At 40.5% G+C, this 16,383-nt stretch overlaps 2 protein-coding genes across 3 annotated transcripts in view; one reads left to right on the top strand and one right to left on the bottom strand.

The window, feature by feature from the left end:
* Positions 1–13,510, bottom strand: part of Atl1 (atlastin GTPase 1) — a 67,601-nt gene extending 54,091 nt beyond the window's left edge. For both annotated transcript variants that reach the window (XM_033765173.1, XM_033765172.1), the window contains exons 1-2: positions 13,438–13,510; positions 4,544–4,697 (exon numbers count right to left, since the gene is read on the bottom strand). In XM_033765173.1, coding sequence (XP_033621064.1) covers positions 4,544–4,577 — 34 coding nt within the window. In that variant the 5' untranslated portion in view covers positions 4,578–4,697; positions 13,438–13,510. The remainder of the gene's footprint in view (positions 1–4,543; positions 4,698–13,437) is intronic.
* Positions 11,011–16,383, top strand: part of Map4k5 (mitogen-activated protein kinase kinase kinase kinase 5) — a 115,219-nt gene continuing 109,846 nt past the window's right edge. Inside the window, exon 1 of the mRNA XM_010632707.1 lies at positions 11,011–11,162. Within this exon, the coding sequence (XP_010631009.1) occupies positions 11,011–11,162 (152 nt within the window). The remainder of the gene's footprint in view (positions 11,163–16,383) is intronic.

Raw genomic sequence — 16,383 nt, 5'->3', positions numbered from 1 at the left:
AGCTGAGTACATCTGCATTTGTTTTTGTGTCTTCCAGTCTGTTCCATTGATCCTCAGGCCTATTTCTTTGCCAGTACCATGCTGATTTTATCACAGTGGCTTTGTAGTATAGTTTCAAATTGGGAATTGTTACACCTGGTGCCATGTGACTGTTGTCTTTTATGCTCTCTAAATCTCAGATTCCTTACACATTAAAATAATAATAATGCCTATCTTTTAAGAGTTGACTTTTAAGTGCTTAAAAATACTCAAACTTTTTTTTTTCAGTATTGGGGATTGAACCCAGGACCTCTGCACTGAGCTACAACCCCAGACCTTTTAATTTTTTTATTTTGAGACAGGGTCTTGCTAAGTGGCCCCAGCTGCCTCAGCCAATCTCCCCAAGTGATGGGATTATAGGTATGTGGTCCTATGCCCAACTTCATACTTAAGCATAGATTTAGGTACAGGAATAGGATTCTCAGTTCTATTCACACACTTGCTTCGCAGCTGCGTCTCTGAGTATGATATTCAACTCTGGTAGACAGCAGAAATGCTTTCTTCCTTCTACCTTCCAGGGTCCTGGCTTAACAGTCCTGACAGTTCTCTAGCTCTTCAGTAAAAATAATGCCAGTTCCATAGTTCTACAGGATCCTCATTTGAATTTTATTATTTTTTTCCAGTACCAGCAATCAAACTCAGGACCTTGTACTTGCTAGGCAGATGCAGCGCCACTGACCTATATCCCCAGACCTGAAACTCTTTTGCATAGATTTTGCAAATATCTACTTTTCCTGGAATCGGAGGTGATTGGTAGGTTTGAAGATTTCTAGGCATCAGTCTGGGGGGTTGGAACTGGACACTGTAAAAGTGCAAATAAATATTCCTGCAAACCTTAAAGATTTCTTCAGTTACTCTTGGTGCCCGTAGGCTTGAAAAACAATGACTAGGATAAACTAGATAAATTTAGGGTTTAAAAAAAAACTTGTTTGGCCTACTCTTCTTTAATGATTAACAACCCTACATACAGAGTTGAACAGGGATCTGATCTAGAGTTTTAATGTAAAAAGGAAGGCAAAATATTGAGTTTCCTTGTCTACATTCTACCTATCTTTATTTTTTCTATCCTACCTTATAATGGTCAATTCACTGCCTTCTTTTTTGAGCTATCACCAGACTGTTTTTTCATTGAACACCTCTGGCTTCATTAAGGGCCTATTTTCTCTATTATCCTCACATCTTTTTATAAAAGCCCATTCTTTTATAAAAACATTCCACAATATCATGTTATAGAAAAAGAAAAAATCCCGCCTTAGTTTCAAACCTCAGTCCTTTAACTTACCAAATGACCTTCACCAAGTCATGTAACCTACTTGGGATTTAGTTATTTTTAATCTGCAAAACAGGGAATAATATATCCTACACAAATAATTACTTAGGAAGCTAAAGACCAAATACAGTAATATAGGTGAATATCATTGAAAACTATAGTTTTACGCAATGCAGAAAGTATTATGCATTCAATAAGAGGCAGTATAGAATAGTGAAGATAAAAGAATAAACAAACTGCCAGATGGAATCCTGGTTCTATCATTTACTAGGTACACCTTTTAATATGTAAAATGAAGATCACCACATTTACCCTACATAGTAGCTCAATGTTGTCAGCTGTTGCTATCATTAACACCTACTATGTGTTAGGCATTGTACTAGGTGCAGGTGAGAAAATAGAAGACAGACATGGATAACGTATTTGTTAAAACCTCTATTCCCTACTTTATATATTAGATTTTAAAACTCATTCCTGGAATATATACTTCAAAGTAAACAAAAATCTAGACTGTAAATAATTTCCATAGAACATTAAGTTAAGATGCCACAATTCCTCATTTCTTTTCTGTGAAAATTTCCAGTGAATGCGCACCCATGTTTATAGCGGCACAGTTTCTAATAGCTAAATCTTGGAAACAGCCCATTTGCCCATCCGTTGGAAACTGGATAAAGAAGATGTGGTTTTTCTATGAAATGGAATATTACTCAGCCATAAAGAATGAGAAAATAGATTCATTCATAGGAAAATGGATACATATTGAAGGTATACTCCTAAGTGAAATAAATAAGTCACACATGTGTAAATACCGAATAGTTTCTCTGGTGTGAATAATCTGCAATAATACAGAAGATCCTAATAAGATTACTGACATTTAGAAATGGGAAGAAAGGAGCTAAAGGTGTAGGGAAGGTGAGATGGGTAGGGGAAGGGTAATAAGGGAAAAGAAAAAAATGTGAGATAATGAAAAGATGAAAATAAAGTGTTTGTAGATGGGGAGGGGAGGAGGGGGTGAAGGGAGGGCAGGGGTAAGGGGAAAAACTGAGAATCAAGACTTGTCATGTGGAGGTACAAGATCCCAACAATGAATGTAACTGTACTGTATCCCTAAAATGTACCAATAAACTCAATTAAAGCTGAAAAAAAATTTCCAGCAAGTATATAATGACTCTAGGGTTTCTTTTCCTAATTTACCACTTGAGTTAAAACTGTCCTGACAACTTCTGAGTAAAATATCTGGGATATATTTCTATCACATATAAATGAGCTAAAACAGTGCTCTCAAACTAACATACAGAGACCATCTGCTTTTCAATCACCTACACTACTAATTAAAAGAAGCTTTCTAGGCCCTATTTCAGATCTACTTATCAAAAACTTACAGAAATCTGCACTTCCAGCAAGTTCCCAATGTGATTTTTATGCAACCCCATTTGAGAACCACATTCCCAAGGTATGTGTGTGGGGGTGGTTCATTACTTAAGAAATCTGTAACCAGATACTGAATAAGGATCCAAACCATCACAAAGGAGAGAAAAAAATATAATACTCAAATCTCACATGCCTGTCTCTTGGAACTCAGGACCTGGTGCTTAAATCCCCGGCCCACAATGCCTGTCTCTTAACAGGCTGGAGTGGACAATCCACAGAGATTAAGACTAAAACTGTGCCTTGAACAGATATATCTTAACTCTGAATGTTCAAGAAACTTCTACTCCAGGGTCCAAAGGAAAGGGTGGAAAAGGGGACACCGAAAAGAAGCAAAAAAAAAACCAAAACAAAACAAAACAGTTTAATGCAATAGTCACATCTACTAAAATTGGGGTTTGATGATTTCAGAAAATGGAATTACTTTCTTAAACACCAGCAACTAATGCTAGAGCTCCCTGCTCCAACTCTACATCTTCCGCAATATTTGGATAATCTCTCAAATGTAAATCTCTCTATTTGGGGGTCAATTTGACCCTGTGATCCTCTCAACAATCAGAGGCAAAGAGGAAGATGATTTTTTTGTTGTTGTTTTTTGAGACAGGGTCTCACTATGTAGTAGAGACTGACCTGGAGCTCAATATGTAGCCCAGGCTGGTCTCGAACTCACAGCGATCTTCCTGCCTCAGCCTCCCGAGTGCACCACCACGCCCAGCGGAAGATGATCTTTTGATAAAAATAAACCGAAACAACCAGCTAACATCTACGCCTCTTGGTAAGACAGTTAGAGGAGAGACCTCAGAAGACACTGAAGAGAATCGAGAAGCTCTGAACTCCTTGAGTGTTAACTCTGCAAACAACAATTCAATACTAACAAAATAGTTCTGTCCGCCAGTAGCCTGAGATCCACCCTGGTTCGGTTAATAAAATGCTTTCTGGTTCCTAGATTGCTGGTAAAGTAAGCCTTGAGGACGCCCCACCCGCCCACACACACCAACCAGAACCAGGTCTGGAATGGCAGAGCGGGCGGGCGGGCCAGATTTCCCTGCATCGCTGCGCTTGCTCTTCTCCGCCTGCGTGAGCACGGCCCACCCACTGGTGAACCCACTGGGCCTAGCCTCTCCTTTCCCCTCCCCTCGGCCTGGTGCTGAATCATGAGCCCAGCATCTCCAAAAGGTAAAATCAAAGAACAAAGCCACGAGCTGGGGTGGGGGCCTCTTCTGAACGGAGGCAGCAGCAAGTCTGGGTGGGGCAGAAAGGGGGAAACCACAACTTTGCTTCCCTTTTTCTAAAATCTCCTCACTCAAACCCCAAATCGGAAAAGAGTACACAGCACTTGGGGACTCCCAAGAGGGTGCCCGTTTTCTGGCTGATGTGCCCCGCCTCATTGTTCCAGCCCGGAGCCTGCGCCGCCCCCGTTGGGCCGGCCAGCTCATGCGCCTGGGGAAGGGGGGCTGGGGCTCCGCCTGCTGGAGATCGGACCGCTAGCCCCTCTCGGTGGAACAGCAACAGCCCCTTGCCACGGAAATTCCCAGGTCTGTGGGAACGAAGGTCTAAGAGGACCCAGCTGTGGCAAGCCTTCTGGTGCCCTGGAGTCTGTGAAACACCATACAGATGTCAGTGAAAGTCACAGGCTGGAAAAGGCAAAGAGCCTCAAGGGATCCGAGTGTCCCCCCCCTTAGTGACTCTAAGGCTGATCATTAACACACCACGGGAATCAGAGTGGTCCCAAGGTGATTGGTCCTCGGAAGCCGAGAGCAGAGGTCAGCCGGGTGCAGGCTGCACAAGACACCGCTGGCCACTCACCCCAGCTGTTCCTGTCCCTGCGGTTCTTGGCCATGGTGGTCCGCGGGCTGGGGGCGGCGAGGCGCTGTCACTGCGCTCGCTGCGGCTGGCGGTGGCAGGCTCTGTGCCGGCGCTGGGTGCAGCTTGCTGAGACTCTGAGGATGTTGCTGTGGCGCTAGAGGAAGGAGTGGGGAGGGAAAGGGAGGAGAAAGCGGATGAACCAAACTCAGCATCACAAGCTCAAGTTCACACAAACACCAGCGTCACACCCTCCCTGCCTCGGCCCACCCCAAGAGTGCGAAGACAGTGACAGACGATGTACTGCAACATTTCCAATGGGAAAACACACACACACACACACACACACACACACACACACACACACCCTCAAAGAATCTGACAGCACTACCTAGTGACAGGGACACACACACCACCACAGGCTGCATTATTCTGGATGTTCAAATATCCACTTCCTCTAGGACCATTACCCATGGGCATATATGTGCTGGCAACATTTATAATCTACACTGGTCCACCAGGCATCTTTTTTTTTTTTCCATTTTAAAAGCTAGGTCATGTTAATAGAGTATTATGTACTTTGGATATGTATACTGAGCAGGTCTACATTTTTTAATTAGGTAAGCAAAATTTATATTAAGAAGAGCAATATAAACTGGAGAGTCATCATAATCTGTGACCAGCTCAACATTTAGTGGGCAACATTTCTCACTGGGTTTGCAGAGGTAACATCTCAAGTTTTAATCCAGTAGCAAATATTTGAAGAAAATCATATTGCATTGTCTGAGTGGATCCTAGAAGCCATGAAAGCTGCAGACAACTTGAGTGAAAAACAAAAGGCAATACTTTAAAAAAAAATTCTTAGTCTCTTCCTCTTTGCTTCCTTACTCTTCTACAAACTTGGTTGTCAACTTTCTAGAAACACTGTCCCTTCCTGCCCCCTCACCCACTTCACTTCCTTCTATTCTTCACCTCTTCAGTGTTGTCTTGCATTTGGCTGCTGGTAAGCTCTCCCTGGAAGATCCAGGGTTTCTGCTTATTGCTCACCATATGCAACTCCTCTCTCTCTGCACTCTCTGAACACAGTTCATTCTGATGTCTTCGGAAGGACCTCCCTGTTGACTCTCAAATCTGTATGTCTAGAGAATCCTTACACAGTGAGTGCATAACCGCTTGAAGTCTTAAGACCAGGTCTTTCATTAATTTTTGCTCCAAAAGATGCAACAGGGCTTTTTATTAGATGTTATTATTTCATGTAAAACAATCTACATGTAATCATGTACAACAATTTACATTTATTCAAATAGTCATCTTCTTCTGGAACATTGTTGTAACTCTCCAAACCCTGAATTCTGGCCTGAATTTCTTGGGACTCCATTTTCCTATAGAACCACTGGTCCCCATCTGTTGGATCCAGCAATAGAACTCTGCTTAAACAAGCACTTCTTGTCCATGTAGCCTGTGGGTAGTGCACTGGTGACACAGCTGTCAGTGATTTTACCCCACAAGTTCTTCACCCAAGTCACAATCTCTTGCAGGCTGGGCTTCACAAAGTTTCCATTAACTCAAGAGTTAATGAAGAATTACAAGACAGGAATGGCAACAAAAATGATGACAGTTAAGAATGGTCCACACAAAAGTGACAAAAAAATTGCAGGCACCAAAATTCAGAAAATGTTTATTTCACATGAGTTCATTAAGTACACAAGTTACAACACATGATGGGTTGAATTATAAAGACTCATATTAGACACAACCATGTCCATTCATTACCAAGTGTGCACATTATTCATGTATTATGTCTGTACTCCGAGTGGTCATTTGGCAGTAAGTCTCAAGTTCGTCTGTTTACACAGGGGTTTACCTCTCATCCAAAAACACCCGCTTGGGTATTTACAGTTACAGTTTATATTAACATTTATTTAAAGCATTAATACAATATTTTTATTTATATTGAATTATATATTGATATTCTACAATTCAATACATTCATCATGTGTTGCAACAGATGAACTAAATGTGTCTATCTGAATGACAATCTTAACTGGGGTTTATTTTCAGAGTAGGGTTTATATTATAAGCATCCTGAAAAAAATCATACTAGGCCTTACTACTGGTTTACCACAGGTTCCCACTGTCCAGTGATATTAGACATGTAAACACTAAGCGGCCCTCCACTACATGCCTGGATTCCACAGGTAATCCTCCTCACTCCGTTTGTAGAGCAACAGCAATTTCCCTGTGGTCATAAGGATTGATTACCCAAACCAGTACAATGTCCCCCTCTCTCACTGTCGGTCAGTGGTCTGCAGAACTCAAGATGGCCAGGTGATAGTTTCAACTTCTTATTTAATAGAACTGTGACTGTGTGATCTAGAGGAAGCATCTGTCTTTGGGGACTAAGGCCTTCAAACTCACCAACTCCAATTTTCTGTAAATTGTTGATTTATAACTTCAAATAATGATATTAGAAACTAAGGACAATGAACGATCAATGTGCAGCAAAAGTACCCAGATCTTGATTTTATGAACACTGATCCACTTTTTAACAAATGGGCATACAACTTGATATTTATGTCTACTACAACTGTAGCAAAGATAAAATATTTACAAGCAACCATGTTCATGTCAGGTTTTTTCATCACAGATGATCACCACATCGAGCAATCCCATGTGTCTGAAACATGAGCCCATGTCAGTAGAAACGAGGACCTGTAAAACCTACAGCAGCCAACCTGCCTCTTCTGTGTCACTTAAGAGACCCATGCTAGTTGGCTTCCTGGGAGAGAGAATGGACAAGTTCTGTGTGCCATGCTTTATCAATGAGCACGATAATCCATTTTAAGAATCTTCAATCTTCAATCTACAAACTCAACAAGGGGTCTTGCATGTTAGGCTCTCATGAACTTTGCTCTGCTGTCCCCGTGATCAAGGCTGACCATCAACTCTCAGGGGTGGATTCGGCAATAAGCTTCTTAATGTTGTAGATTCATCTAAATTTTGCAAACCACAATAACATCCTGTCCTCTTCCTCGTTGCTATTGAGAAAATCAGCTACAGAGAAATCACCATCGTTGTGTTCTTCAGGCTCTGTAGTTTCTACAGGAGGGGCTGAACTTTTTTTTTTTCAACAGGAGAAGTTGTTTCTGGGTGCTTCTGGAAGTGGAGCAAGTCCAATGTTATAGAGATAAAATAATAGAGAAAAAGTTGTAGAGACAAAAATTCCTTTAAGATAACTACTGGGAATGATTGAAGAGCTACTCCCACCCCTCACCCCTGCTCTTTAGTGCTCAGGCACATGCATTTTAAATATGGGCTAGGTGGCTACTGGGTCAAGTCCTAACCGTATCATCAGAGGGCTAGCCTCTCAGCCAGCACCCCAGCTGATCTTTCAACAGACCCTTCCCCCATTCTATTAAACTAGGTGCTCCTGAGTGATGGGCTTGAGCTAAGGTCAGTTAACACCATGGGCATAACTGTGCTTTCCTCAGAAATCAGTTTTTTGCTGTAAGAGTCTCAAGATAATGTTTTTTGTGATGCGCTGTGATGAAGTAAGAAATTCTGTAAGTCCATTAATTGTAGCGCTAGTAGGAACTTTACAGGCAGAGAAAATAAAACAGATCTCTGGATATGTATCTGTTCCTATGAAGACAAACTGCTTTCCTCCTTTACAGCGGAAGGGATCTAGTGGGATGCAATTACCACTTACATGGTTGAGTCTTTGCAACAGCCTATGCTCTAAGAAGGTTAAACACTCCACAGGTGAATTACACCTGGCAAGTAGACTTCCATATTGTTGAATCTACTCTTAGCCTAGTTTCTACTTCAGTATGAACCAATGAGCAATCTCCAGAGAGTCTGAGTAAACAGGACAACTGACACCCATAGGAAAAAGTCTTCTTTAAAACTGATTACCAAGATAAATGCCCTCTGATGAGAAATAATGTGGTTCACAAATATTTTCACATTCTCAGCAATTCTGAGACTCATCCATTATACCTCTTCTAACTGACTCGCTTGTCTCAATTTTTTTTGAGTCAACCAATTTGTTAGCTACCATGAATAAATCAGCAAAGATCCATATCTTAGGCCAACTTCCCCTCCTAACAAAGATTACAATTAAATGGACTATGTAAAGTTAAGCCCAGTGAGAGAGTTTCTCTTCATCACTACCCTTCAGGGCCACTCCCTTATGGGATAGGATCATAACTCAGTACCTGGATGCTTCAACTTGGTCCTAGAATATCATGGAGACTATTCAAAAACCAGGCTTTAAATTTTTCTTCCTCTGCTAAATGGCTATGAGTCCATAAATACGGGTTTGGATAAAGAAAGATGGCAAAGAAGTAAGAGCCGATGCAATGGAAGTTTGTCCACGTAATTTATTTGTGCCTTCCAGACAATATTGGGCTACTCCAGTGTACACTCTTGTATTTAACAATGGAATTCTGCAGTCCACGTTCAATTTGTTTCAGTAAATCAGATAACACTCCATTCCTAAAGACCACATCATGTCACACAGACATTTAGTATCCCATGGTCTGGTGTTAAGTCTCTACCGAGGCGTGGAGGTAAGCCTGAGCTCCCTTCATGTGGGGAATAGCTGTCAGCAAATAGGGACATGTTTGTATTCCAAAACTCTAGGTAGAGTCCCTAGCACTGAGATTTTCTCATTTGAGCTTGTAAAAAATTCCATACAATATCTTTATTTTCCACTGGAATTGCCGAGTCCTAAAGCCCAAGTATCAGGGCCACTTGCAGCACAGCATGGATCATCAGTAGGGCATTATGGTCTTCCAAGTGCAGTGAAAACCTAGGGCTCATAAATTACCAGGTAAATGGGTCAAAGATCAGCAAACACAGTAAATTGTCTCCAAAATCCAAGCAGGTCAACAAAGAATTGCATTTTTCTTTGAAGTAGATGATCCAAGGTACAGCACCAGAACTCCACTGGGTGTTAGAAATTTCAGTAATGTGGCCGGTCTCTGAACTGAGTTGATATCTCATTCTTTGGTGTAAGAGTTTTTTGGTTTTCTCTTCTTTGCTTTGCTTTGGAGACAAGTTCTTTCCTATGTAGTTCAGGATGGCCCTGAACTATATAGTCTAGGCTGGCCTTGAACTCATGTGATCCTCCTGCCTCAGCCTCCTGAGTGCTGGGATTACAGGTGTACACCACCATGCCTGGCAAGTTTTTTAGAGATGGGTCTGTCCAGGCTAGCCCCAAACTTCTGTGCTCAAGAAATCTTCCTTCTTGGCTTCCCATGTAGCTGGGACCACAGGCACACAACGCAACACCCAGCATAATAGTCTTTTTAAGGTATCTAGGGTGGTTGCTGTTTCCTGCTCACCAAGTCCCTTTGTATGTCATCAAAATAACAGACTATCGTGATGTTCAGCTGGATAATAAGAAAACAATAAGTAATTATCTCTAGTGTGACACTCTATTATAGAACAGAAAAAGTAAGACATTGATAGTGCAATCCCAGTCATGTAAAAGCAAACTGCTTCTGATTATTCTTGCTGATGAAATGGAAAAGTCAATTTGGGTTTAAAGTCAACCGTTCCATTTGAGGTGCAAAGGGTTGCAGTGATTTGCTCTAGTAAAGATTCCCATTGGAGGATGGCATCACATAGTCAATGTGGCTGTTATAGTTCAAATGTGTCCCCCAGAGTTCACATAATAGAAACATAATCTGTAACAGCATTGAAAACTTAAAGGTCCACTGACCTTTAAGAGGTGATCAGGTCACTCATGAGGGCTCCGCCTTATAAATGGTTTAATGTGTGTTATGCTTGTGTTTAGATGTCCCTCAAACCCTCATATAATCATAGGTGGGGCTTTTTCTGAGGTAGCTGGATCTAGATAGTGTGACTGATTCATGGTGCAATGCTAGGATCAAGGGTGCTAGGATTACGGGCGTGAGTGTTATCCACACTAAGTAGCCTGGATAAGGGATAGAAAGCTGTGGTTGCTCCCTTGCTTCCTTGCTTTTGCTGTCTTCTGCTGGCCATGAACTGCTTCTCCTTTGTGATGCTCCCTTAAGAGTCAGCTGATCATTGACTAAAACCTCTACAAAATGTGAGCTGAATAAACCTTTCCACCCTTAACTTGTGGGTGCTGGGTTTTTGTCTCAACAACAAGAAAAGTTAACTAAGACAATGTCATTATCTTGGGTATGGGCTCCTGATAAAAGGACAGGTTTGCCCTTCTCCCCATTCCCTCTGTTTTGCATGTGCCAGTGATATCGTGCCCTTCTGCCTTCTGCTAAAGGATAGCACAGCAAGCGGGCCCTGACCGGATGTAGGCATCTGTTATGGTTTTTCCTAGATGTCCCACAAAAGTCTCACATGCTCATAGGCGGGGCTTGGGGGAGGTGACTGGATCATGGGTGTGCAATACTGGATAGGTTTATAGGTAGGTGTGATATTGAGAGGTGAAGCCTGACAGGAAGAGGTGGGTCATCGTGGGGATGTCCTGGAGGGTGTATATCCCTCATCCTCTACTGATCCTCTTCATTGCTTCCTGCCTGCCATGCCATGGACTGTTTCTCTTCGGCCATGCCCCTCTGTCCTGCTGCCTTGCCTTGAAGCCAGCAGACTATGACTGGAACACCTACAAACTGTGAGCTGAAATAAACCTTTCCTCCTCTAACTTATGGGTGGTGGGTATTTTGTCCTAGCAATGAGAAATTAACTAGCTGGGCGTGGTGGCGCATGCCTGTAATTCAGGAGGATTGCTGTGAGTTTGAGACCAGCCTGGGCTACATAGTGAGCTCGAGGTCAGTGTCAACTACATAGTGAGACCCTGTCTCAAAAAAAAAAAAAAGAAATTAACTAAGACAGCATCTTAATATAGGACTTCCTACCCTCCATAACTGTGAGAAATAAATTTCTTTTCTTTATAAATCACTCAGTCCAAGGTATTCTGCCACAGCAACACAAAATTGGCTAAGACACTACTGTATGAGCCAAACAGATGAAGTAAGAGCTCTCAGATCTTTAATGATGGCACTAATCTCTGCAATATCCTCAGTGACTAAGTTTAATTTGATTTTATACTTTGGCACCAGATGGACTAGCTGGAGAGGTTGAACTTCACCCTATCAATCAGAATAGCCCTGAGGAATGTGAGAATTTCACAATCCAAGTCACATTCATATACTTCATGTAAGGTTTCTGCTACTCAATGTATCTGTTTTCACATATATTTTAGAACTGGAAAAATGACCCCAAAATGGATCTTTAGTATTCACTAGGCCTACTATGCAATGGATTTTAACCAAGACAATACTTGTTTTTGTTTTTTTTTTAATGAAACCCAGGGTTTCTACATTGAGCGACATCCCTAGAACCCCCTACTCAACACCCCTGCCCCTCTTCTTACTTTGTACTTTGAAAAAGGATCTTGCAAAGTTGCTAAATTTCCCAGACTGCACTGAAACTTGTAATTCTCTTGCCTTAGTCTCTCAAAGTGCTGCGATGACAGGTATATGCCATCATGCCTGCCTTATGTCTGACTTTCTTAAATGTCTGGGCTCTGGAATTCTGCTCTACTCTGACCAATGGAATTTTGGTGGTATTTTGAAACTGCAGAGATTATTCTTCGGGGCCAATACCTACTAGTCTCCAGACAGTACGAGAATTTCAGATTCCTCAGTTTAGTCATCCTGGTAAAAGGTCAACAGGTCCCTCTGGAAATGACCTTAGGAACACCTTTTTTAGGGGGTACCAGGGTTTGAACTTGGGACCTTGCATTTGTGAAGCAGGCAGAAACCTTAAGAATACTTTTATATCTGGCTGTGCTGCAGTGTCCCTCCTCAAAATTATTGGGCTCCTACTTAATTAAAGGACTCTAGGTTTGTGAACTGGTTTAAGACTAGAAAAAAAGTAGTATGTCTCAAGAATCTCTACTAAATGACTTCATTAGGTCAGTCCGAGAATTTCTTCATGTATGTCAAGAAGTACTTAAGTAGACTGCTGTTCTCAATCACTCCTAAAGAGCTGGAGATCAATCAGCCACCATCCCCACATCCATGCAATCAAAACACCTTGGTTATCACTTTTGAGAGTTATTGTGGTAATTGCACTGAACATGTGTTTGAAGTTATGTCACCCACCCTCTACCAGGATCTTAGTACTTTCATTTCCAACCTCATGAGGACAGTCACCAAAGAGCTTTTCAAGGATATTTGTGTCCCTCACTCAATGTCTTCATGAAAGTAAATTCTATGGCCTTCCTGGAGGTAGTATGGATAAAGCATGACTACTAAGCAGGATGCACATAATGGTAAGTGTCTGGCAAGATTCTGTAACCTCTTCAGTGTATAAACTCTCTCCTCCAAGACCAGGCCTTATACTTCCCCATCTGGGGCATGCTGAACCTCTAACTCTTGTCCAACATGTTCATTCTCATTCATGTCTGCTCAAACACCACATGATCCCATATCACCTTCACTAGTGCCCTTACCTTAGCATAACAGAACTAGAACTCGTGTTTAATTAACATTGTGACTCTGTAGCCCTTACAGTCAGGACCTAGGCTTGATTCTCAGCCATTTCTGGTTGACAGATATAAGAAATAATGGGTTTCTTCAAAGCTGCCAAAGAAACTTCCTAATTTTCTACTCATGCCTTAAATATGGAACGCAAAGCTATCTGTGTATGAGTGTGTGTTCTCAGAAAAGTAGTCAAAACAGCCAAATGACACCAGTTTTATAATCCTCACTATCACAGCAGTGAAGTAGTAGAGGTTGACTTGCCAGTGCAGTACCCTCCACCCACATTCCATCTCGTGCACTGCTGATGATTATTGGAGGAATTGGATGCCACTCTGCTATGGAATACCATTGCTTTGTTCTTGACAATTAGTTTATACAATCAGATATGTAACACCATACCTGAAAGACTTCTTGAGGATCACTCTTCTGATACTACTTCCAACTCATATATATAACTAAATCAATCAGGGTTCTAGGAAGAAAGACATAGTAAGAAAGAATCTATGAAAGGATTGTTTGTAAAAATGAGGATAAACTTAGGAAAACCAGTAAGAAATAGTGAGGTGACCTGAAACTAGCAACAGTGGGAAGCCATTATCATCCTCCCTCTCTCCGAAAGGACAGATGTCCAGAAGGAACCCTGTAAGAGCTACACAGCTGTAAGAGGGCCATAACGGACACTGTGGCCTCTCCTGTTCACAACACTCACCCACCCTAGGTATAGTATAGGCTAACTTCAGGTTCCCTTCTGAACATTTTACTTAATGTAATGTGAGGAAACTAGTAAGAAACAGTGTAAGATTATTTGTAATCTATCTTCTTATCTACTGAATTTGCAGACAGAACCAGTTTGCAAATTGAATATAGAAACCTTCCTACCAATTTTTATACAAACCTTAAAATCATCCTGAGGATAAAGGTTAAGAGAAACAGCTTCTTGACACATCCAAAAATCAATTCAAGCTTTATAAAACATGGATGTGCACTGCTTTCCTTCCTCACCTCTTCTTAAATCTCTCCTCATAACGTCCTGATTCTGATTCTAAATAAGGCTCAAGGCCTGCTACTATCTGGAACAATATAGAATTGCCTTATACTTTGAAAGCAGTTTTTGCCTCAACATACAAGAAGCCTTGATTAGAAAAAAAATTTAATACCAACTGTTTGAAAATCCAAATAATAATTGTGGCAGTGCCTCTCAACATTTAATTGATTTTTGTTTAACAGATCTATGGAGCAGTCAGTTCCATCACATGAAATTATAGTTTACAACTAATTTATGTTGGAAGATTCTTCAAGAAGTCATATTATCTGAACTTATATATTCTACAGACTAAAATTATTGTCTTTATGCTTTGTCCTATCATACTTGAAGGTTTTAGTAAGCCATTTTCTTTTGGATAATAAATTGTGAACCTTGGCTATGTAGAAAATAAAGAAAATTTACGACCTCGTGTTGTTTGTTTCAGACTTGGCTAAAGTTAGAGATGAAACTGGAAGCCATAGATTACCATTTGTATTTTATTGAGGAATTCTGAAAGAAGGGGAAAACACTACAAAGCATAGAGCAAACCACTATACTTTATGAATAATAGTATATATGAATAAGAGTAAACGCTTAAAAATATTTATATTCAGATTTATTCTATGGATCAGAGCAAAAGATTGAATAATTAATTCAGATATTATTAAGACTATGCAGTAATCTGAAGATACTAAAAATATATGACAATCTGTTTCAGATGAAAAGCCTATGTCGCTTTTTATTTATATTCTATGTCTTGTTATAAAACTGGACAATTATTATTTTAATTTTTATTGGTACATATTTGTAGTAATGATTACAGTCCTCCTAGGGAGTTGGTTCACGTACATAATGCGTCTCAGTTCTTTTTTCATCCTCTTCTCTCTTTTCTTCTCGCTCTTGGTCCCTTTCTCTTTTGCAAGAGAGCTCCCTTTTTCTTACATCTATCTTTTATTTTGTTTTTTATTTATGTTTTGGGTGTCTCATATAAGAGAAATGATGCAATATTTAGGTCTATGTGTCTGATTTATTTCACTTAACATTACGGTCTCAAGGTACAACCCTTTTCCTACAAATGACTCATGTTTATCTTTATGGCAGAATAGTACTCCATTGTGTATAAATTCCATGTTTTATCTATTCCTTTGTTGACAAACATTTAGGCTACTTCTAAGATTTAGCTATTATGAGTTGTGCTGCTGTAAACATGGGTGTGCATGTATCACTGATATATTACTACAGACAGCTAAGTTAGATAAAAATTGACAGGCAGTCAGAGGGATTGCCCTTAAAGAGGTCAGTACAAAAGATGAGCTACATCAAAATTGAGGCTAGAGACAGAGAGCCAGGCCTACAAGCCACCCCAGAGATAGACAACAGCTTAAATTGCACTGTAGTCAGCACCACCTGGTCCAATGAACCTAGATAAGGTGTCAGGTACACAGGTGGGTGACCAAACCCCCTACCCCATATTTCTATCCTTTCCCCAAAATGCCTTTGATTCTTCTGCCTCAGATAAGCTAGTTAGTGATGCCTACCAAATAAGCTCACTATGTGCCCCACTTCTCTGTTGGATCAATATTATTAGCTAAGCTACAATACTTGTAATCCTATAGGTTGATTGTAACTTGACCCATAGTTACCCAAGTTGTGATTTTGCATATAAATTACACATGGACAGAGTCTCCATGACAAACCACTTTAGGGATCCCTCTTGACTCTTAGGAGTTTTATCTCAATTAACTTTTCCTACTCTTAACCTCCTTTGTCCTTGTATCCATTTTTTGGTTTCTGAGAGACACAAATTCAACACATCTGACACCTAACAGGTTGGGGTTCACTTCCCTGTGACAATATGAAGATATCTGGAAAGAATCGTGAAGATATCTGGAAAGGAAACATCTGGGTTGAATGGAATTTCTATTTTTAGTTTTTTGAGGAATCTCCTTACTGATTTCCATAATGGTTGTATTTGTTTATATGCCCACCAACAAAGTAGAAAGGTTTCCCCTACAGCCTGGCCAGCATTTGTTACTACTTGATTCTTTGACAATAATCATTTTTTCTGGAGCAACACAGAATCTCAATGTTGTTTTAACTTGAATTTCTCTAATGGCCAAAGATGTTGAACATTTTTTCATGTGTTTATGAAACATTTGCACTTCTTTCGAGAAATGTCTATTAATAGTTCATTATTGTATAACCTTCACCTTGAAATTATGTACTTGTTTAAGATGTTTAATCTAATTTATTCACTATTGTTCATTGTAAGGAAAGTGAATTTGAATTTTTTTTTTTTTTTTTTTTTTTTTTTCCGGGGT

The sequence above is a fragment of the Fukomys damarensis genome, unplaced genomic scaffold, assembly GCF_012274545.1.
Source record: "Fukomys damarensis isolate Sample0158 unplaced genomic scaffold, DMR_v1.0_HiC HiC_scaffold_17, whole genome shotgun sequence".
NCBI classification, from domain to species: domain Eukaryota; kingdom Metazoa; phylum Chordata; class Mammalia; order Rodentia; family Bathyergidae; genus Fukomys; species Fukomys damarensis.
This window is presented reverse-complemented; position numbering and strand designations above follow the sequence as displayed.